Source organism: Kwoniella dejecticola, chromosome 11 (genome assembly GCF_000512565.2).
Source record: "Kwoniella dejecticola CBS 10117 chromosome 11, complete sequence".
Taxonomy (NCBI): Eukaryota; Fungi; Basidiomycota; class Tremellomycetes; order Tremellales; family Cryptococcaceae; genus Kwoniella; species Kwoniella dejecticola.
This window is the reverse complement of record NC_089311.1, coordinates 42,586-63,221: the sequence shown is the minus strand read 5'-3', so window position 1 is coordinate 63,221 and position 20,636 is coordinate 42,586. Positions and strand designations below refer to the sequence as shown.

Below are 20,636 nucleotides of genomic sequence, written 5' to 3'. Positions count from 1 at the left end.
TAATAGCGTAGGCCGAAAAAGTTAAAACATCAACCCTTGTCGGGCCGAAATACCGGCACCTTGCGGGTAACTGACGGACTGATCGACATGTATGTCTATGATCATATCTATGTCTCTATCGAAGAGAATAGAGGGGAAGTGATGGTACGATACATGTGGTACGTTGATGAGTAATAGGTGTTACCTGACCTGCAAATTGTGTCCCGCTACGCTACAGATAGATACTGCTTAGCGATCATCATTCCCAAACCTATATTGGGGATCCCCTAAATCCATCCACCCACCACCCCCTTCCTCATCATCCGTCAAGCCCTCTTCATCACCCATCACATATCCTCCCATTCCATCCTCCGCATGTCCACCTATCGGACTACGCAGTTCGCCTTCCGCATTGGGCACTTCACCTTCTAAGCCTAGCCCCAGGCCTAAGCCATTCGCTCGAGCAATGAGACCATCCGCTAGTTCCGGTGCGTGTAGATTGGTGGATTTGGCAGGAGGGTGAGAGGGGATAGGGCGGCGAGGAAATGACCAGCCATTAGATGCCGGCGGTAGCACCAATGGGAACAGCAGGGACATCTTGGAACTGGCAAGAAGGCAAACGGTCAGCACATATAGCAAACCAGTCTTCTGGACTGGGCCAAGGGAATAGCATCATGTCAAGATCCCGAGGTCGACAGATGAAAGATAGGCCAGGATGGCTCAGAGCAACTCACTATCCGTTGGGACCTATATTGAAGAATAGTTGTAGATTCCGACGTCTTCCGAGGTCATACGGATTGAGATAGATCTGTTGAAAATTGGGTGTCAATCGAGTCAATCTGATCAGAGGAAGCGCCAACAAGGACTCACTAGACCCTCCTTTTTAGCCTTTCCCGCTAGATAGGCGTTATCGTGACTCTCTATTGAAGTTTCTCCGTAAGATACCATATACAGATGCCAAAACATCAATACGGATACAGCAAAACCTGTCAAGCCAGTGTCTCGCAGTCAGTCAAACATTCCCAAATAATCGCCCGAGGCTCAATGATGACATACCGATGGCCAAACAAAGGACGTATATCAGCGTGAAGCCTATTTTTGGTGTCCATGATGGCCACTTAGACAATTATCAGCATAAGTCGCGCTCCCATATCAGCACCAAGACGTGAACGTACCTCCGCATGATAATCAAATGTAGCTAAGAACGCGTGGTATCCCGTTATACTGACTGTTGCGCAACCAGTCGAGAGCCAAGCCCTGAGACGACGATGTCATGTCAGAGCCGCGCAGACGTTGTTGACGAAAGGCACAACTCACATGAATAGCACAAAGTGCCGTTGATTATGCAGTCCAACCTGTAATGCAAATTCCAGAGTCAGCGGACCATGAGCAAGGGCGCATCGTTTCTATGAGTATAGCTTGACTCACACATGCATTGATCCATGGACAATGATGGTCCATTTGCAGTACACACCGCTTACACACCGAGCAATGATGAGTGCGCTTCATCCAATCATATATGGAGTGTATCATGTCAGCCGAGAAACTCTGCGCGGGCAGACAAGCAGGCAGTGAGGGATCAAAGCAAGACTCACCTCAGGCTTTGGACCATCACATTTCCTACACCTCCTCACTCTTCTACTGGCGCCTTCCCATACTCCACTCATCCCACTGGCTCCGGTCAATGCTCTACCTTGCCTGACAAAACCCCATCGTTCACCTGCCCATATACTCTTCGGATTCGGTATCAACCACGCAGCCGCTTTCTTTTCTTCGCCACTCGGTTTCGGCGCAGGATATCCCGGTGGAACGTGGGTCACGAGGTAGTACTGTCCATACAGATTGAGGGGTACTAAGATGAGTAAAGGCGAAAGGAGGAATAAGGACAATAAGGACAACGAGCGGACTACAACGTCGACTACGCTGATTCTCTCAGCACATGCTCTTTGAACAAGATGAACATTTCGATTCTGAGTGATGGATGATGCTTACAGTATATGAAACCTCCGGAGAGGATTAACGACCAACACATGAACACAAACACGGGTCCAGCAGCTCCCGTCATCCAGTCTGCCGCACTTTCGACTTTCTTGAAACATCTTATCACCACGCCGGACAAGCTATGTATCAGGGGCATGGTTCGAGCAACTTGTGAGATCGATGCAAGGGTTGACCAGAAGTTACTTCCTCTCGTTGTACCCAGAGGCTGCTCCCACTTCTAGGCTGGGTGAGGGAATCACAATGCCAATTGCGAAGGTGAGGTTGGTGAAAGAGCGGAACGCGTATCGACACGGTTCTTTTTGCTTTTCCTGATCGATGACTTGACTTGACTTTCTCGTCACACGTCCAAAGCAGCCCTGGCGAGCTAGTCGCTGTCCTAGGTGAGGGCTGATCCTGGTCAGCAGGTCGATGATCCAAGGAGCAATGAATGCGATGCATAAGAATTAGTAGATATATGTTGACGGAAGGGCATACCTACCATCTAAGGCGACAAGGAGATCCGGCCAATCTCCATCTCCATCTCCATCTCCTTCTCCATCTCCTTCATCCCCTCACCTTCTTCCCCCGTCGGACCCATAGAACCTTCTTGCATCTATATCATTATCGACTATCATTTACATACCATACCAAACCACAAGCAGCATCAGACTAGGATGGCAGCCATAGCAACAGCAGGACCATCTACCAAGCCCATCACGCCGCATTACTGCGCGATATGTTCCCTCCCAACCGAGTATTGCGAATTCGGTCCGTCCTTCTCAAAGTGTAAAACATGGTTGGAAGGGGAGGATCAAGACGAGTACGAGAGATTATGGGGTGAGGGTGAGTTGAGTCTCATCGCTCAACGAAGTTGCCAGATCAGACATACAATATAAGCTGGCTTGATCGCTCATACTCGATCGGAATTCTGAAATACCTTGTGTTGTATAGGCAATCTGGCCGCTCGGATCGGTACTCTATCAGTAGAAAAGCAAGAGAAGATCGAAGCGGATGCTGCGAAAGCCGAGAAGAAGGCTGCTAAGAAAGCTGAAGCTGAAGCAAAGAAGAAGGGCGAGACCAAGGTGAGTCCGATGTGTATCGTCTTTTTCAACACCTTGCGAGCAGAATGAGTTTTGCGTTTCATCCTTTGTACCCCGCATCCCTCCTTCTCACCTCTCCTTCTGAAAAAGAGTCTCGAGACTACCTAGAATTAAACTGATCGATCTCATTTATCATTGATAACAGATCATCATCAAGCGATCTGAGCGTACTAAGAGGAAACATCAAACGCATATCCAGAACTTGGAATTATTCGGAATTGACCTGAAAAAGGCTGCTAAGCTTTTCGCAGGCAAATTCGCTACTGGTTCAAGTGTGTCCAAGATCCCTGGAGGAGGGGAAGAGATTGTTATCCAAGGTGATGTGGGAGATGATATAGTGAGTTCCACCCAGCTCCAATTCATCGCGTCTGATCCAGATCCTCACGATCTGGTACCACATAAAATTGACTAACCATCAAACTTGTGCTTCTCAGGTCGAGATGCTCAAAGCTCAAGTCGGGGTATTGAAAGGTGCTCCGGCGGACCAAGTGACAAGGGTGAGCAGTCTTCCCAAATAGTCCGCAGCAGCAACAACGGCCATATTACAGCGCGCCCAATTCGAACCCTTATTGATCCAATACTGATGATTTGCTTCGCTGCAGGTCGAAGTCAAGAAAAAGAAGGCGGAAGAGGAAGAACCCGCTGCCTAATCGTATTCATTGCCTATGCAATCTCATCAATCATACTAAATATTCGAGAGACCGTGTAGATCCAAGGAAACTTTTGACAATGCCCCGGACATGCTCGTCGTGCTGAGCCTGTATGTTACACAAATACTCTTGCGAACGATCGCAGCAGCTACTGATCTCCTGAGAAGATGCGTTGGTCGATCCGGGCACGCGCATGTATGGTCATGATAGGGTTTGAAGAGAACAATGGGGACAGCTAAGACAGACAGAGAAAAAGTGGTTCTATACTAATCTACAGATTTTACAATATTCACAGTGTTCACGAAGCATCTCACTCTACACTAAATCGAAACTTTCATCTCGTTCCGGGAATTGCCAATGGCTGTCTTTCCTTCCTTTGACACTCAACACATCGAATTGTCATTTGACAGGCGTTGGAGTCGAATTGCAGCTAGTGGTTCCCGCCAGACTGTCCGAAAGTCATAATTTCCTCGAATAACAATCTCTTCAAGTCATCTCGCGAGATCTCATCTTTCATCATGTCGAAATCGAAGAAGTTGGACGAAAGGGGCTTAGCAGACGGCTCGTCGTCTGGATCATGGTACGCATCGAGGTACGGGTGTGATAAACATTGCTCAACCGTGAACCTCTTTCTTGGGTCGACTAGATGTCATGTACTCATCAGCATCTCATCGTCTCAAATTCGAGTCAGAGAACTGGAACCGGTAAACTTACAAGTCAATGTCTTGGTCAAGAAATCGATGGCTAATGGCGAAGCATTAGGATAGAGCGATTCAAATGTTCTTTTCTTTCGGAATCTACAAACGTGATAGTAGTCGAATCAACATTGGATCGTTCAACAGATCAAGAAATTCAGATCTCAAGAGAGGGCGTAAGAGGGTTCAGGACTCACTGTAAAGTCCTGACGTATTCCTTGGATCGTTTCGAAGTGATAGCTTGGAATTCCTCGAAAGTCGGGGTACCCAATACATCCAATATAAGAGAAAGCTGGTGATGGCTACAATGTAGCAATGTAAGACAAATCGGTACGATTTCCATTATTGTCAAGATTTGTTGATTGACACTCACTAGTCCCGTCCGGGGAACAATGGTTTACCACTCAACATCTCAGCCAGAATACATCCGACCGACCACACGTCGATCGACTATACAGGTCAACCCCATCAGCTGGATCATAAATCTTGCTTGTGACCGCTCAGCTGATCCGCGTACCTTGGTGTACATTCTGAATGAGAGCATGACCTCTGGAGCTCTGTACCATCGAGTCGCGACATCTAGACCGGAATCGAAAATTCAATCATGCCATCGACACAGTGTTGGTCATCACTCACATTCAGTCATGAATCCTTGGTTGTTCTGGCCCTCTGGCGAAGCTGTCTGGGTCGATCTGGCAAGACCGAAATCGCATACTTTCAAATCGCAGTTCGCGTTCAGCAGCAAGTTTGAGGGTTTCAAATCTCGGTGGATGACTAATTAAATTATCGGAAAGAACAAGTTCAGCGAGATTCTTGGGGCTGGGCTTAGACGCGTTCCCAGCTTACTCTCAGCGGAATGTAAAGCTTTCAAAGCTCGACAAGTCTGGTACAGGAAATATTGACAGTGATCGTCCGACAGATCTTGCGTACGGATCACTCGATGTAAATCGGTCTCCAGCAATTCTTGGACCAAATACACTGTATACCCATTCCCAGATTCAGCTGTCAATCTCACGGTGATGGCCAGCTGACTGACCTTCTTTGAATGAATCGTACGATGCCGGTCTGATGATATCCAACACCGAGATGATCTACAACTCCCAGCCCCCATTAAGCAGATACACCGATTTACAGTAGTATACAGTAGCCGCGCATCGAAAAACTGTTGTAGGGGAAGAAGAAACGCTTACATTCTCGCTGACTCCCTCTTCCGCAAAATACTTGAGCAACTTCAGCTCTCTCAACGTCCTCAGAGCGAACATCGAATGATCAAACGGCGCAATCTTTTTGATCGCTACTTTGGTGCCCGACGGTCGGTGGATCGCAGATGCGACCACACCGTAGGCGCCTTCGCCGATGACATCGAGGACGTGATACGTATGGCCTGTCGTAAATCCATTAACGCTTTTGCTTTACAACACTTCGTAGGTCACACCGGACAGCATGATCGCGTTATGATATTACGATGTGATTCGACTGGCCAGACTTACCGACGTTGAACTTCACTTTTCTGGGGGCACTAGCTGAATTTCCCTTTGTCGTCCTTTCCTGAGCTTGAGCGGCACCTTGGTTCGACGACTGAGTTTGACCAGGCTGTTGTTGTTGTGGTTGTCGTTGTTGGACTTGACTCATCTTGTCTTGCCGAAGTCGGACTATCCGAGGGATGGCGCTACGAGTATTTCTAGCTGAGATACCTTGAACAAGAAGAAGATGCACTGTTGCGCTCGACTCAGACGCTACTTCGGAGGGAAAAGAGGGATGTCTAGGTGGTATAGTATCAGGGGGTTATATTGGCTTCAACAAGATTTCGTGCCGAGTCAGTCAACCAAAGAGCTCGACGCGATCTACCGTATATTCGATTAAAAAAAGACAATATTCGACATACGATAGATATAATAACCACAGCTTATAACGAGCAGAAGTCCTTTTCTTCCACTTTGTATCTCACTCGCCTGATCCTTTGTACTTCTTTGACTGTCTTATACTGTACCCTCGAGATGCCCTTCGTCTCGTTTCAGATCGGTAGACTTGCAAACTCGTCACTCGCGAAGAAAGGAGGAGGAAGAGAGGCTGTGCGTATACTTGGAGGAAGCGATACTTCAATTAGACAATTAGATGATTGGGTCAGATCAGGATTATCGATTAAAAGGGGTCTCGTTGACAAAGGAGATTGAATGAAGGATGTGTGTGATGGTGATGCGGTGTTGATGAGCTCGACTTGAATCGGTAGGAGAGGTTGATCAAAGGATAAAGATCAAGGAGGAATATGATGAGTGAGATGGAAATTGATTGACTGTTGACTATCGACTATCGACTGCTGATTATCGCTGGATCGTGGTCAAGTCTCAGTGATTGGACTGGAATGGGCTGGACTAGTCGGTGTGGTCGAGGAGTGAAAGGAGAAGAAGGGAGTGGGACGAGGAGGGGTGGTGAGCAAAGAGTGTGAGATAGTTTGAACGTTTGAAGTGATGATGGTCGGGAAGAAGTAGAATGGTTGTCATGGTCATGATCAAGCCATGAATAAAAGGAGGATCAATGCATAAGTACATACACATATAAGGCAGAATAAAAATCAGTCGAGACTAGCTTAGAGCATGGATCGCTCGCTCTCAGTAGAGGAACAGAGGAACAGAGGAACAGAGGAACAGAACAATGGTAAGGTGGATTTAGTACGCTGTAGCATGTCGGAGGGGCAGGGGTAAGGAAAGGTCAATGCGCAATCCCATCGAAGTGGGATGCTTTGTTACATCTTCTCTTTCAGACTATCAGTATCAGGGGTCATCTTGTGTTTGTCAGTGAGTGCATATCAGCGCCATTGATTCTCGAGGAAGAAGATGTTTGTTTGTTGGTGTTTGTCTATTGTACTTTGAAACATGATGGTATCTCCAAACATATATGAAACGCCATCACCACACCATACACCATACCATACAACGACGACTACAACGACTGTCCCTGAAAATCAAAGACTCGCGCTTGGACCGGTTTCTCCGTTACGCTTCCTTTTGTCCTTCCCTTCATTGCCTCGCCCCACGCGTCTGATCTCAAGCATGTACTCGTATACTTTATATGTGTGTGAGATAAGATGCATAATGGCATGATGCATAGCAGTTTGACGACTATGACACCTAATACTCTATGCAAACAGAGATAATTCCGCTTCACCACAAATCCATCTAAAGTCAAATCAGATCCAGATCGAAATCCGAATTTGTTCCTCGTACACTACACGATGTATTTATAAGGATTCAACAATCCTTTAGGATCAAACAGAGTCTTGACCTTCTTCATCAAATCGATCGAGGTGTCATTCTTCGAATATCCAATATACGGAGCCTTCATCACCCCCAGACCGTGTTCCGCAGATATCGACCCTTCGTTTTCAGCTACGATTTCATAGATATACGGCTCGATGATCTTCTCCACTTCGTCGGTGTATTTATTAGCCACGATATTTATGTGCAAGTTACCTAAGATAGGAGTACCAAGATATCAGCTCTTTGTCACAGAAACGTCATTGCCTTCACGTTGATCTGTCTTCTTGATGCCCGATTGGAGGGATACTCACCATCACCCATATGTCCATAACCAGCGACGGCCCTGATCGGTCCATCTTTCTGACCATCTCCTTCCAATATCCCACCTTCCCTCAACTTAGCCCGCATCTTCTCCACTAGGCCGTACATCTTTCCGACAGGTACAGAGACATCGTATTTGTAGACTGATCCTGCCTTTCCAGCTGACTCGGGGACTAATTCACGTAACGACCACAACGATTGGAACTGGGTAGAATCCTGGGCGAGGACTCCGTCAAGGACCATCTCATTCTCCATCAAATGCTCTAACAAGCCCGTGAGTTTCTGCAATGCGATATGAGCGATTGATCAGTACAGAGGATATATGTAAACAAGGATCGATCGTCTTGTCTTGAGAGTGGACTCACAGCCTCGTCGTGCTCCGCATTACTTCCACCAGTCTCAATCAAGCAATAGAAGTCTCCTTCAGTCTCAAACACCTTTCGCTCTCCTCCATTCTCCTCTTGGTGCTTCTTCACGAGTGCGTACTACACCCACGATACATCATCAGCTCAGCTCAGTCATTCGAACGAGGTGTCTCCAGGTCGACACAAAAAGGAATGACAAGGCAGGAAAATCACTTACACTCTGCTTATCGAAGAATTCAAATGCACTGAGAATTTCTCCCAAGTGTCCCTTGGCTTCAGCAAATACCTTCTGTACAGCCTCGTACGAGTCAAGCGAGAAGACAGCAACATTCATGGCGCTCGGTCGTCGAGGACAGAGTATCGAGATGGCAGTGATAATTCCGATTGTCCCCTCTGAGCCGATGAACAGTTGCTTGAGATCGAACCCTAAAACGATTCGAATCCATCAGTCGCTGTTTCATGGCTTATGGGTGCAGAAATGCAAAAAGAATATAGAAAAGGCTCTCGTTATGATGCTGGAGGGACATGGTCTCATTCTGACTGGCTGACGCTCTCACTCACCAGTATTGTCTTTCCTCAATCCACTCAGCCCATTCCAGATCGTTCCATCAGGCAAAACAACTTCTAGACCCAGAACAGTGCCGTGTAAACTACCGTATCTCAATAACCTCAGACCACCTGCATTGGTCGACACATTTCCTCCGATATGACATGATCCCTTCGCACCCAAGTCCAGGGGAAAGATGAATCCCTTTTCAGCCAGGTAATGATCGGCAGTCTCCAAGATGACTCCTCCGTCAGCTACCAGGACGCCGGACACTTCGTCGAATGATCGGATTTGGTTCAGGTTGGAGAGGTTCAGGATGATCTCGTCGTGGACCGGATTCGAACCGCCTGGGTGAGTAATAGATGATGTGATCAGTATCATAACGTAGAAAAATGAAGGGGAAGGGGATTGGTGATGATGATTGATGGATATGATAAAAGAGAAAATATACAGCAGCAACTACTTGTAATGCCTGCTGATCTACTCTACTCACCCACTAAACCTGTATTTCCACCTTGGGGCACGACAGCAAGATCATTCTCATAACAATACTTCATAATCTGACTGACTTCTTCCGTTGTCTTGGGTTTGACCACTATTTGCGATTTACCATGGTACTTGTTCATCCAATCATCGTTGTACGTTTTCAACTCGTCCGCGCTCGCCGTGCTGTCCAACGTGGACAGTGTAGACGAGCTGATCGATTTCAATGCATTCAAGTGAGTCTCAGTGGCTTCTGCGAATCGAGTGGATCTCGGCGGGAGGGTTGAGCCATTTCGAACGAACATCGTTGTTTTGGCTTTGATGGGCGCTCGCAGCGTCGAAGTAGAGGGAACCGGGGTACGCCTGGAAGCGAGCCTAGTGGCCAATCGAGCAATATTTCTTGGAGAAGCCATTTTTGCGAATATCGATGTGGTTCCACCTGGAGAACAGGAAGAAGGGGGCAAAGCAGCGAGCCTAGGATAGCAGTAGGAAGGTGGATAGGGTATCTTATTGATCTATGGGATGATTTATATTTTATTTGTCGATAGTGATAGTGGTTTTTTCACCCTCATCCTCGTCAAGCGCGCTTTTGTTTTTTGCCGATTGGATTCGGAATCATCCGATTAAGCGTCGGTTCATTGGTATATTATGTAATCAGTTGTGATCACGGTTGACTGGATCGAGTTAGCGTGATTACCACGTTGTTGCTTGGGGTCAATGCGTCATGTTCTGGTGTTTTTTGTTTTGATGAAATGACCGGATCAAGATCGACAACGACAAGAATATCCAACATTTACTCATATGTTATTCGCCATCTATCAATTGACAGGGAAATCACTCAAGAAGACGACTCAAGATGCCCACCCCCCTGATACGCTCACAGCCTGTAGCAGGCCCAAGTAATCTCAAGACCAACCCCAAATCAACGAGAAGTTCATCGACTTCATCGCATTGTTCAACGGCGACTTCGATAGACGACATCAATGATATATCCCGTATCAACAATTTCAGACCGATGTACGATAGTAATTCTTCCCTGGAAGACCACCTGAGCTCTATCACTATCACAAATGCCAATGCGCATGCAAGTGATGTGTCGCAAGATCGATCAAAAGGTAAAGAGGTGGAGAAGAAGCAAAGGAGATTTCCGGAAGAAGACGACGAAGATATTCTGAGAGAATCAGATGATCGATTTGTCTTATTCCCTATCAAGTATAGAGAGGTAAGCGCGCCGCAGAACTATTCTTCCTCTACTCATCCAGGTCCTATCTGTGTGTATTGTGTAATAAATTAACGAAATACGTGTGCTGATCATACCTTGAATCTCATCAACGCAGATATGGCAAGCCTACAAAGCATCACAGGCATCCTTCTGGACCGCAGAAGAATTGGACTTGGGCCACGATATGAGCGACTGGAACGATAAATTAACCGAACAGGAACGATTCTTCATCTTGAGGATATTGGCCTTCTTCGCTGCGTCAGACGGGATAGTTGGTGGTGAGTCAGCAGTTCTAGTCTGGCTGAATCGCCCCGCATAGACCATCTGATGATTGAATCTTGGCTGACATATCATGTCTTGTGCTTCAGAAAACATCGTCTCGCAATTCTCGATGGACGTACAAATATCCGAAGCCCGAGCGTTCTACTCGTTCCAGAGTATGATGGAGCAAGTACATAGTGAAACCTATAGTCTGTTAATCGAGACATATGTAAGAGACAGCGAGGAGAAAGACTTCCTGTTCAGGGGAATGGACAACAGTAAGCTCTCCTTGCACCTAGCTTGCGTCAATCTGATGACGGCTCAGCTGATTGTGGACGCCCCTCGTAGTTCCCTGCGTCAGGAAGAAAGCCGATTGGGCATTGAAGTACATAACGGATGAGATGGTAAGTCAGCTGTTTCTCGAAGTTGAGCTTTCGGGTTCGGATCAAGCTGACTTTACAATACAGCCATTCCGCCTACGTTTGGTCGCGTTTGCATGTGTGGAAGGTATCTTCTTCTCTGGATCCTTCGCAGCGATATTCTGGCTGAAGAAAAGAGGTCTGATGCCTGGTTTGACATTCTCGAACGAATTGATCAGTCGGGATGAGGGCACCCATACGGTACGTTGTATTCTGTCGATGATTGGAGGAATAAAACACCGGAGCTGAATTTACCCCTTATGCTTCTCAGGATTTCGCATGTTTGGTGAGCTTCTTCCTTCTTTGATGTTGTCGATCAAGGCGGACACTGATCGATCGCTTGTCCTTCGATAGCTGTACAATCACCTCAAACATCGATGTTCGGAAGAAGAAGTCCACGGTATCGTTACGGAGGCAGTGATCATAGAAAAAGAATTTTTGACGGACGCCCTGCCGTGCGCATTGATAGGCATCAACGCGAATGTGAGTGTCATGCCAACAAATACTTTACAGATCTGCTCTGCACGATGTACAATCAATGCTATTCGATGGTCTTTAAGCTGATATTGAGCATTCACAGCTGATGTGCCAGTACATCGAATTCGTTGCGGATCGACTCATAGTGGATCTAGGTTACCCAAAGATATTCCACGCGACCAACCCCTTCGATTGGATGGAATTGATCTCCCTTCAAGGCAAAGCTAGTGCGTTTCATGTTTCATTCTCATCAGCTGCATCGCGCTGTCCCCTACCTCACTTTGGCAGAGTAGAGCTTATAATTTTTGTACGCCAATTAACAGATTTCTTCGAGTCGAGGGTATCTTCATACCAGCTAGCCAATGTATCCCGTTCAGGAACACCGGCACCGGATAAGAAGGGCGGTAATGCCAGTCTGTCAAGAAGGGTATTCACCACTGACGCGGACTTCTGATCATCTTATACCTTCTGACTTATCAAACAACACCATTCAAACAAATTCACTGTAGCTTACATTATAGATTGATCCCTTTCACCCCTCTTCAATACGCTTACTGTAGCATAGATGTGTATCATAGTGTATCTAGTGTAATAGTGTGGTGCTCACATAAAGTATAATCACCAATCACAACCGCTCAGGAGATGTACGTCGATACAGACGTAGACGCAGTCATGCAACCACCCAATTCATCATCAAAATTAGGCATCGTGCGAATCCTGAAGGGGGCAGGGGACAGGAACAGTAAGTCAAGTTGAATTGGGATGACATATGCGCTCACTTGGAGGTGAGGTATAAGATATAAGTATACAAACATATTGAGTTGAGTGGATTCTACAACTGTCATATCATCTAGTGATTTCATGTTGAATTGAGTTTAAGCAGCAAGTGCGGTAATGGAATCTGTGCTGCTGTGAGTTTGTATTTTTGCGTTGCTTGATATATAACATGTTTCTTTCTCTGTTGTCTTCTTACCGTCTCTTGGTTGATTCGAGTCCATTCCATTCGATTCGATTGCGTGTTCGTTCCTCTTAGACCCTTGCATCAATCTGTTCAAGCCATTCCGCTTGCACCCGCCTATCGCAGCAGATCCTTCGAGAAAATCCAATCTATTCTATTCCGATCTAGTCCAGACTGGGTCTCGGTAATGCCGCCTGATCACCACCGTTCAACACCCATTCGAACCCCTGTTTACCTATCCCGGCATTACTTTTGAACCTGTCGAAACTGGCCTGCTCGATCCGACGCGCGATCATCCGCGTCGGGAATCCAGATATCAACAAGGCTCTCTGCTTGAATAGTGTAGTCTGAGGGTTTGTCGGTGAGGGTAGGTAATTTATGAGTTCTAGACATGATCTATTGCAAGAAGTGATATATGACAAGTGACGTTAGCCATAATAATACTGATATTGGTATTTAGCGATTGTCTTCAGTCGTCTCCTTTTGTTTCTTCTCTTGTCTCCATCAAAGAGCTTGATGATATGGTATAATATACAATGGTATGAGTGGAAACAAAACAAAACAAGTCAAGATTTGATTCCACACTTACACGTATTGAGCCAGACTCAGATTAACGGACATCATGACCGCCTTTGTGTTTTCCGGATCCACAAACACGACTTCTCGTACGTATGCTGTAGGAGGTAGATGGAAGAGCTATACGGGATTTGATTCTTGTCAGCCTGATCAAATATTCATTACCAGGAAGGCCAAAGGCAGAAGGCGAAGGGGGGGGATCGATGATGCAATGATGCGTGGGCATATGAAGCGATTGTAAGTACGCAGACCCACCTTGGTTATCCATTTCGGAGCACCTTGTTGGACACCGATCAGCCTCTCGGAGCGCAGTATACCTGTATCTGGATCTACGGTCCGGTTGATGGTATCGACGGAGTAGACGTGAGTCGCGTGTGGGTTGGGGTATTTCCGATGTAGCGCAGAGAGGGTTTGAGCGGGAGAGAAACTACCAGAACGGCAAGAAGGCAATTAGCTTCATTTTTCCAAACATTATGAAACCTCAATGCCTTTCGATTTGCTGTGAATGTCGAACGGCGAGTGCACAAATAGTGTCGGTCCCATGGCCAGTCCAGACTCATCATAGAGTTATCAGACGCTCACTTGAAGGTCACGTCATTCTCGAAAACCTTCATCTTCTCGAAGGTGGTATATTGTCACTACTTGGCGGATCCACTATATTTGCATGTTGTACCTGATTTTATTTAGTCGCTGTTGTCGTTGCCGTCACCGTCCTTGTCGTTGTCGTTTGGGTCGTTGATGTGATTTGTATCGCTGGGCAATTTTATGACCGACGTCGTCCATGATCCCTCCTACGCTGTCGCCGTGGCTCGGACCCGAAGCGTGTTACAGGGTTTCACCAAGGGGTCAAATTTCCCACGGTCGTCCTCTCACCGGATACGGTAAAATGACGTCTGCAGAGGCCTGCCTGAAAATATTGTTTTGGTTTTCCTATTTATAACGTATAGGTTCTCGATATTCGGCCCATCAGTCAGCTTATTCACAATACACAACCTACAATCTACTGGACCCAGCGACAGCCGAAGCATAGAGTTATAGGCCGCAATATCCAACAAGGTAGGACGGGACATCAGAGAGCGCAAAGATGAACAAGCAGCCGGGAACCCAAATCAAGTGAGTTGAGCCTCTCTACTGTCAGGTCTTTTATTGGAGCGATGTCTGTAGTCTGCATAAGTTGATCGGTATCCGTCTGCGCAGACTCACCAATGTCAGTATAGTGCGGATGAAGAAGGGAGGCAAGAGGTTCGAAGTGAGTCCGCCTGTCTCGCTGGCCTTTAGCCTGATTTTCCTAGGTCGTGATTGTCGCCCATGGACAGGGAGCTCATATTGCGGCCATTCCTTCGGCAGATCGCGTGTTACCAGAACAAAGTATCTGAATTCCGCTCAGGAGTGTGAGCGGCATACTCACTCTCCACACAATATGATCTCAGCTGATCATTGCACCGGGTATAGGGAGACCGATCTATCGGAAGTGCTGCAGATAGAGCAGATCTTCACCAATGTACCGAAAGGACAAGTGGCCAAGAGGGACGACTGGACGAAATGCTTCCAAACGGACGACATGGACAAAGTGATTGAGGAGGTGAGTCATCGATTCAAGAATGCGCTTCATCGTCATGAATGGACTATTCGTCCCATTTAGTGTGTCATGCAGCTCATCTGTAATCTCAACAGATACTGCGCAAGGGGGAATTGCAAATCAACAACCTCGAACGAACACACCAATTATCCTCGTTATCCCGTGAGATAGCTACCTTAGTCAGCGAAATGACAGTGGACCCCAATACGAACCGGAAACATACTGTGGGGATGATAGAGAAGACCATGTCGGAGATTGGATTCTCGGTCAAAGCTGATAAACCCGCCAAAGCACAAGCTCTGGAATTGATCAAGAAGTTGACGAGTGAAGAGAGCGAAGGGACGTTACCGATCAGGCGGTCAAGGATGCGGATAAGGATAACGATGCCTGGGAAAGACGCGAAGAGGGTGAAAGAGAATATCTTGAAAGAGGTAGAGGAGGTCGAGGAGGATGATATGGGTATGGAGTGGGAAGCTGTGAGTCTGATTGTGCCTCGAAATCTAGAGCAGATTGCCAAACGCAAACCTTTGCGATCGCGGCGGTGCGCATATCCACCTTTGAAAGAGGGATATCGAGCTTGATCGGTGTTGGCGAGATTCGCAGCTGATAATCGTATTTTCGCATTCAGATTGTACAAATAAATCCAGGCTCTTTCCGGACGATCACGGATCTGGTGAATAACGAGACCAAGGGAAAGGGAAGAGTGGAAGTTATGGGCAACGTATAGATACGCTGTTTAGACCGCTCAACTATCATGCACTACTGTGCTCAACACGTTCAGTACAATGGGTCAAGAAGCCGCCATGAATGCTGACAGCGTTCGGCTGCTGCGATCCACCAATCGGCACGGCGAATGTATACCATGTCGGACTCAGAGGAAATGTTCAGAGGTAGCAAGCGCTGTTGCACTCTCACTCGCATACATACAAGTGTATCGAGATAGCTCGTAACAAGATATTCCGCGTCACATGAAAAAATAAGTCAGGTGGAACGGAAGAAAAAACAAAAAGAGTCAAAAATGTTCTCCATCAGGGAGTTGAACCCTGGTCTACCGCGAACAGCCGGAGTCGGAACTCCTAAACTGAGAAGCGGTTATACTAACCGTTATACTAATGAAGATTGGATGTTAGGGGTCACTTTCGGCTATATATCTAGCATAGCCGTTGATCTCCTTTTCACCTTAATATCCTGATCGCCTTTCCATACTTCGATCTCGTCGCTTTGAGTAAGAGATGGTTCCCTTCTGTGGACACGAACTGTTGTCAGGCTGAGAACGTCTAGCTTGCATGTCAAGGGTATCTCCGTACACTTTCTGGACCCTCATCGTGTCAAAGATCCCGGAGCATGATACCCCAATGACTAAAGAGTAATGGTGTCGATATCCCTGCGCATATCTTTGTAAGTTGTAAGCGGACCACCGAAGCGCATAGAAATCGATTGTGAGACAGTGGCCCTCCGAGTACTCTCGGCGTATGACGCCAATGGCATTGTGAAAGTCTTGCTGCCCTTCAAAAGGAGGACAGTCGAGCATCGGCTCAAATACCTAGTTAAAATACCTTGAAACGCATACAGCAATCTGAAGTCAGTGGATCGCGATCAAGTGATTCTTGTGGACTGCAATCGTTTGTCGTAGACTGACAGATTCGCCCTGGGGATCGAGAAATGGTTTGCTGGTTTGCAATTCGTGCAGGAGAACCTGATATACTGGATCTATCTGCGGATACCTCGTTCTTCGTTCTGCTTTCTCACGAAGTGATGTCAATTTACACTATCCTTGCTCCATTGAGGGACGAAGACTTCTGCGAACTCGACTATGTCACGATGTCCTGAATATAGATAGGCTGCCAGCGCAACCGAAATGCGCTGCTTAGGAATAGGAGGTCTTGATGATCGGAACACGCAATCGGTGTATTTACGAAGGACGTGGTGGTTTCGCTTCCCAGAATGGCTGTATCAAATGGTCAATCTGGAGGAAATGAACAAATAAAACACTTGACGACAATTATCTCGCAGAGGACAGCATCGAGCTCAGGCATGGAGGGCGCTACGCAAGAACCCGATCAACTGTCGCGCCGACACGAAGTCTCCAGATATCGATGGCTCGACCCTCGAGAATGCGGCTTGTCATTTCAAAAGTGTTGTAATTGCTCGACCGCCTGGTATCATCATTCGAAACCTAAAGACGGATTTCCTCGCACATCTGCTGAAATCAGTCAGAGTCAACAAAGTGAGATCTGGGTCAGACACTGTTGCATGTCTCATGTCAGTCGTGAGGTTTCTGAGGTTGTTTGTTGGATATAACGCGGTTCATGTCCATTATTCATGTCCCTTCGAAGGTGCTCGAGATGAGTCAGCACAAGCAAATCCATCTCCTACGTCACACAGCTCCTTATGCATCATGAGTCTTTCACAGCTCTCACATTCAGCTAAGACGCTGATTTAAGGACTCATCGTCCTCTGACAGCCATCCTTATACTGAATGAATAATCATGTTGTCCAATCAAATCGCATCATAGAACGCGTCGCTGATACCAAGTACGGGCCGAAATCCGAACATTACCCTTGCTTCGACGCGTTTTCCCAACGCGTAATGGCCTTCACCTGACGAGTCACCTTGGGATACATGCCCTTAACGCCTGGTGACCCTGTCACATGCATGCTTAACTCTTTGGTCCTGCTCCCTGCGCATCGAGGAAGCCTATGAGGTAAACATACGCACACAGGTACAGTAATACAAGGTGTAATACAAGGTGCAGCTTGTTTGGGTATATAAACCCACGGAAACAGGGTACATCCGAAAGTAGGGACAGCGTATCTATCATATATCGTGAAAACGTCCATAAACCCCTGCATATCATCTCGTCAACAGATTTCCAGCTCGCACTGAACGTCGATCGCGTTCCTTATACACTACGCGATCGATATGAGATCAGTTCCCAGCCAGGCTACCTCATCTATGACGTGCTTCGACTCACCTCATTATCGAAATCAGTCTAAACTCATGTCCACCTTCAGGATCTGAAGTCTTCTCCAGCAGTTCGCATGTTATAGTGTGTACACCCGCTTTTAGGTCGGAACGTATAGTTGCGAAACGCCCGATGTTTCTATAGGAAGCTCACCGAATCAGCAGGGACATTATATAACTTGTTGGAGAATGATCGATTATCTGTCGGTATGATGCTGCGCGAGGATGAGAAGGGTGAGAAGGGTGAAGGTGTTTGATTGAAAAAGACGTGACTAAGAAGACAGGTGAAATCAACTCACGGTTCGTTCGTCCAATAGCCTTCAACTACTACCGCTTTATCCCTCTCGTCATCCGCCCAGCATTCGATCGCTCCCAAGCCAAACGATTTAGATTTGAGGCTGTATAGCTTGACAACCCCGACATTCGTTTCTAATTTGAATTTCACAGTGGCTCCTGGTTCCCTAGCTACCAAGTACGGCTTATCGCGATGTTCAGGATGCACCCAGTATTCCCATCGACCGTCGTTCCATGAGGGTGTCAAGTTGAACTGAGGTTGTCGCGCTCTGGTTGATAAGCATGTCGGGTTGAAATGGGGAACCACAGCTTCTAGATTAGGGTTCCATCCGCCTAAAACGTTCAAACGGGGGAGTATACCGTATTCTACAGGTGTAGTCCATAATCCAGGCATGAGTTCCCCGACTTCTTGACCTTCACTAGGATTCTTCCTCCATGATTTGCTTTGTTCAGGCCACGTCGATTGGGCAAGAGCCAAAGTTTGGTCTAGTAACAAGGCATCTTCGGCAGAGGTGGCCTCGTCGTGTCCTGCCGTCATTCCGCCGAGTATCGTGAATGCCTGTTCACGCTCGCTTTGCACGGTTGGTGGTTGAGATACGTGGAAAGTGGGCTCAGAGAGCATGATGCAGGCAGCATCTTGTATCAAGCTGGCCGCCAGCATGCCGAGATCGCGATGCCCTCGCGCATTCATATGTCGCATGTCGGGGTTGCCCCACCAGCTACATTCGAAGTCTTTCAGCTTTCGGTCCGCAGATATATGCATATGAAGGTTTCTTAGCAGAAAAAGCCCACTCACTCTTGCGAGAAATAAGGTCGAATTAGCTGAGGGTACCTGGCGATGTGATTGGCCAAAGGATGACGTTGGTTGATGACCGGGACGTCGAAATATTGAGCAACGGGTCTGAGAAGTTGTCATCAGCAATCGCTAGGATCACATACATTGGTCGGTCTCGTGAGGGCAATAAAATACTTACAAGTGCATCCTGCCACCGCCCCCGCCCATTCCACCATTGCTGAACGCTACAGCCTCTGTCAAAATCACCGCTGGACGATTTGGGAGATCCAGTAATCCTCTTAGCAGGTTCTCCATATTCTCGACGTGCTCGAGTATGCCTTCATCGTTGACGGCCAGTTCGATGAAGATCAAGTCGGATTCGAGAGGGATGTGCAAGGGGAAGCAGAAGGAGAAATAGTCGGATCCGGTTGCTACGAGATTAGGTTAATAAAGTCAGTCATAAGATGCTTGTCATGGCTAAATAGCTGCTGAGCTCCGAGTGTAGAACTGACCTGGCGCTGCACCATTGACATAATTGATCTCCACACCATCTCCGATTAAGTCTGTGAACCATTCTCCAAACTTGTGAAACCAAATTTCATCTTTCTGAACCTGATGTCCTTTTGTCACTGTCCGACACCAAGCACCATCAGTCATGACTCAGGATTCCTCACAATGATATGAAGTGACTTACCACTGCCGCCGATGACCGAAATGCTCAGAGGCTCGCCCCGTAATGCCTTTTGCAAGAATTGTCTGATCCGGTGATGTGATCCTGATGATTGTGTCGATCAGCCAGCCGTCCTTTGGCTTGATGGCAATTGCGCCCTCAAATTATCGGTGATTGATGGTAATAAGAAGTATGTAGATCAGATGTCACGTCATGACTCACCTTCATATGCCCTGCTCATCCGTATATTCGTCCTTCCGTATTCCCTCTCAAATGCATTTTCCCCTTGACACACACTCCTCAGCCGTTCTACACGAGATCTCACCCCTAGATCCTCGGCCTCCAATCCGGCATACTCATTTGGTTCTTCTGGGTGAGAGTAAGGAAATGAAGGCTTCAATAGAGCAGATCCCGGGTGATACGAGTTTTGTACGAAGAGCCAGAGAGCGATCAAAGATAAAACACCAAGGAATAGGTGCGGCCGGCGAGAAGCGGGAAGGGGAATCATATTGTTTGACCGTCAGAGGAGTACTGAGAAAGCTATGGATGTAGCTATTCCAGAAAAGGGGCTCTTGACGTCGGGCAATCGATATGATATATACACACTCTCCTGCTATTAAGATTTCCTCAGTCCTGATTCTTGCTATATTTTCAGACTTCCCATCTCTTCAACTTTTTGATCGCGCTGCGGATGTTGATAGATGAAACCGCACTAAGGCGATGAGTCAAGGTAGGTCGCTTCTATAGCTCTACCCTTCCCTGGATTTGTTCTGACCCACACAGGTGTCTGAGCGCGAAGGTCGGAGCATAAAATATACACAGTCGTGAAGGCCACCCTGTCTATCGTCTGTGAAACGATGATGCTTTGCTGTATATACTAACTTATGGGAGATTTAAGCATCTTTTGGCTTCTTCATCATTACGAATTTTGCCATAATTCAGGATCGTACGAGTAATAGGAAATTGAAGCGTATTTTGTAATTGAGCGTTTCCTCCTATTTACGAATTAATTGTAATTGGCTTCCCTCCACTCTGCCCGATAAATTTCAGTTTCAGTGTCAAC

At 47.0% G+C, this 20,636-nt stretch overlaps 8 protein-coding genes across 8 annotated transcripts; 3 read left to right on the top strand and 5 right to left on the bottom strand.

Annotated features, from left to right (window-relative positions):
- Positions 1-228: 228 nt before the first annotated feature.
- On the bottom strand, positions 229-2,116 carry I303_108142 (uncharacterized protein; the record flags this gene model as incomplete). Its single annotated transcript, XM_018410797.1, has 9 exons — positions 229-583; positions 714-787; positions 850-965; positions 1,036-1,096; positions 1,155-1,236; positions 1,297-1,334; positions 1,408-1,482; positions 1,575-1,897; positions 1,972-2,116. The coding sequence occupies 9 exons, from the start codon at positions 2,114-2,116 to the stop codon at positions 229-231; spliced, it is 1,269 nt and encodes a 422-aa protein (XP_018260607.1).
- A 517-nt stretch (positions 2,117-2,633) lies between these two features.
- On the top strand, positions 2,634-3,709 carry I303_108141 (translation machinery-associated protein 22; the record flags this gene model as incomplete). Its single annotated transcript, XM_018410798.1, has 5 exons — positions 2,634-2,802; positions 2,911-3,041; positions 3,205-3,396; positions 3,494-3,556; positions 3,662-3,709. 5 exons carry the CDS (start codon positions 2,634-2,636, stop codon positions 3,707-3,709), a joined length of 603 nt encoding a protein of 200 aa, XP_018260608.1.
- A 430-nt stretch (positions 3,710-4,139) lies between these two features.
- I303_108140 (uncharacterized protein) lies at positions 4,140-6,036 on the bottom strand (the record flags this gene model as incomplete). The annotated part of the gene is made up of 10 exons (XM_018410799.1): positions 4,140-4,351; positions 4,424-4,506; positions 4,602-4,706; positions 4,778-4,854; positions 4,922-4,983; positions 5,041-5,178; positions 5,251-5,382; positions 5,441-5,495; positions 5,595-5,788; positions 5,895-6,036. The coding sequence occupies 10 exons, from the start codon at positions 6,034-6,036 to the stop codon at positions 4,140-4,142; spliced, it is 1,200 nt and encodes a 399-aa protein (XP_018260609.1).
- A 1,593-nt stretch (positions 6,037-7,629) lies between these two features.
- On the bottom strand, positions 7,630-9,790 carry I303_108139 (uncharacterized protein; the record flags this gene model as incomplete). The annotated part of the gene is made up of 6 exons (XM_018410800.1): positions 7,630-7,874; positions 7,973-8,264; positions 8,348-8,467; positions 8,565-8,773; positions 8,909-9,241; positions 9,388-9,790. 6 exons carry the CDS (start codon positions 9,788-9,790, stop codon positions 7,630-7,632), a joined length of 1,602 nt encoding a protein of 533 aa, XP_018260610.1.
- A 443-nt stretch (positions 9,791-10,233) lies between these two features.
- I303_108138 (uncharacterized protein) lies at positions 10,234-12,210 on the top strand (the record flags this gene model as incomplete). Its single annotated transcript, XM_018410801.1, has 9 exons — positions 10,234-10,599; positions 10,715-10,877; positions 10,968-11,138; positions 11,209-11,264; positions 11,328-11,480; positions 11,551-11,565; positions 11,634-11,762; positions 11,860-11,983; positions 12,080-12,210. The coding sequence occupies 9 exons, from the start codon at positions 10,234-10,236 to the stop codon at positions 12,208-12,210; spliced, it is 1,308 nt and encodes a 435-aa protein (XP_018260611.1).
- A 668-nt stretch (positions 12,211-12,878) lies between these two features.
- On the bottom strand, positions 12,879-13,904 carry I303_108137 (uncharacterized protein; the record flags this gene model as incomplete). The annotated part of the gene is made up of 4 exons (XM_018410802.1): positions 12,879-13,110; positions 13,304-13,410; positions 13,546-13,717; positions 13,873-13,904. 4 exons carry the CDS (start codon positions 13,902-13,904, stop codon positions 12,879-12,881), a joined length of 543 nt encoding a protein of 180 aa, XP_018260612.1.
- A 470-nt stretch (positions 13,905-14,374) lies between these two features.
- On the top strand, positions 14,375-15,596 carry I303_108136 (SBDS family rRNA metabolism protein; the record flags this gene model as incomplete). The annotated part of the gene is made up of 6 exons (XM_065969772.1): positions 14,375-14,403; positions 14,488-14,539; positions 14,638-14,681; positions 14,743-14,872; positions 14,965-15,345; positions 15,498-15,596. 6 exons carry the CDS (start codon positions 14,375-14,377, stop codon positions 15,594-15,596), a joined length of 735 nt encoding a protein of 244 aa, XP_065825844.1.
- Positions 15,597-17,840: 2,244 nt separating this feature from the next.
- I303_108135 (uncharacterized protein) lies at positions 17,841-20,081 on the bottom strand (the record flags this gene model as incomplete). The annotated part of the gene is made up of 7 exons (XM_065969771.1): positions 17,841-17,973; positions 18,134-18,847; positions 18,925-19,029; positions 19,103-19,334; positions 19,416-19,532; positions 19,598-19,678; positions 19,796-20,081. 7 exons carry the CDS (start codon positions 20,079-20,081, stop codon positions 17,841-17,843), a joined length of 1,668 nt encoding a protein of 555 aa, XP_065825843.1.
- Positions 20,082-20,636: the final 555 nt, after the last annotated feature.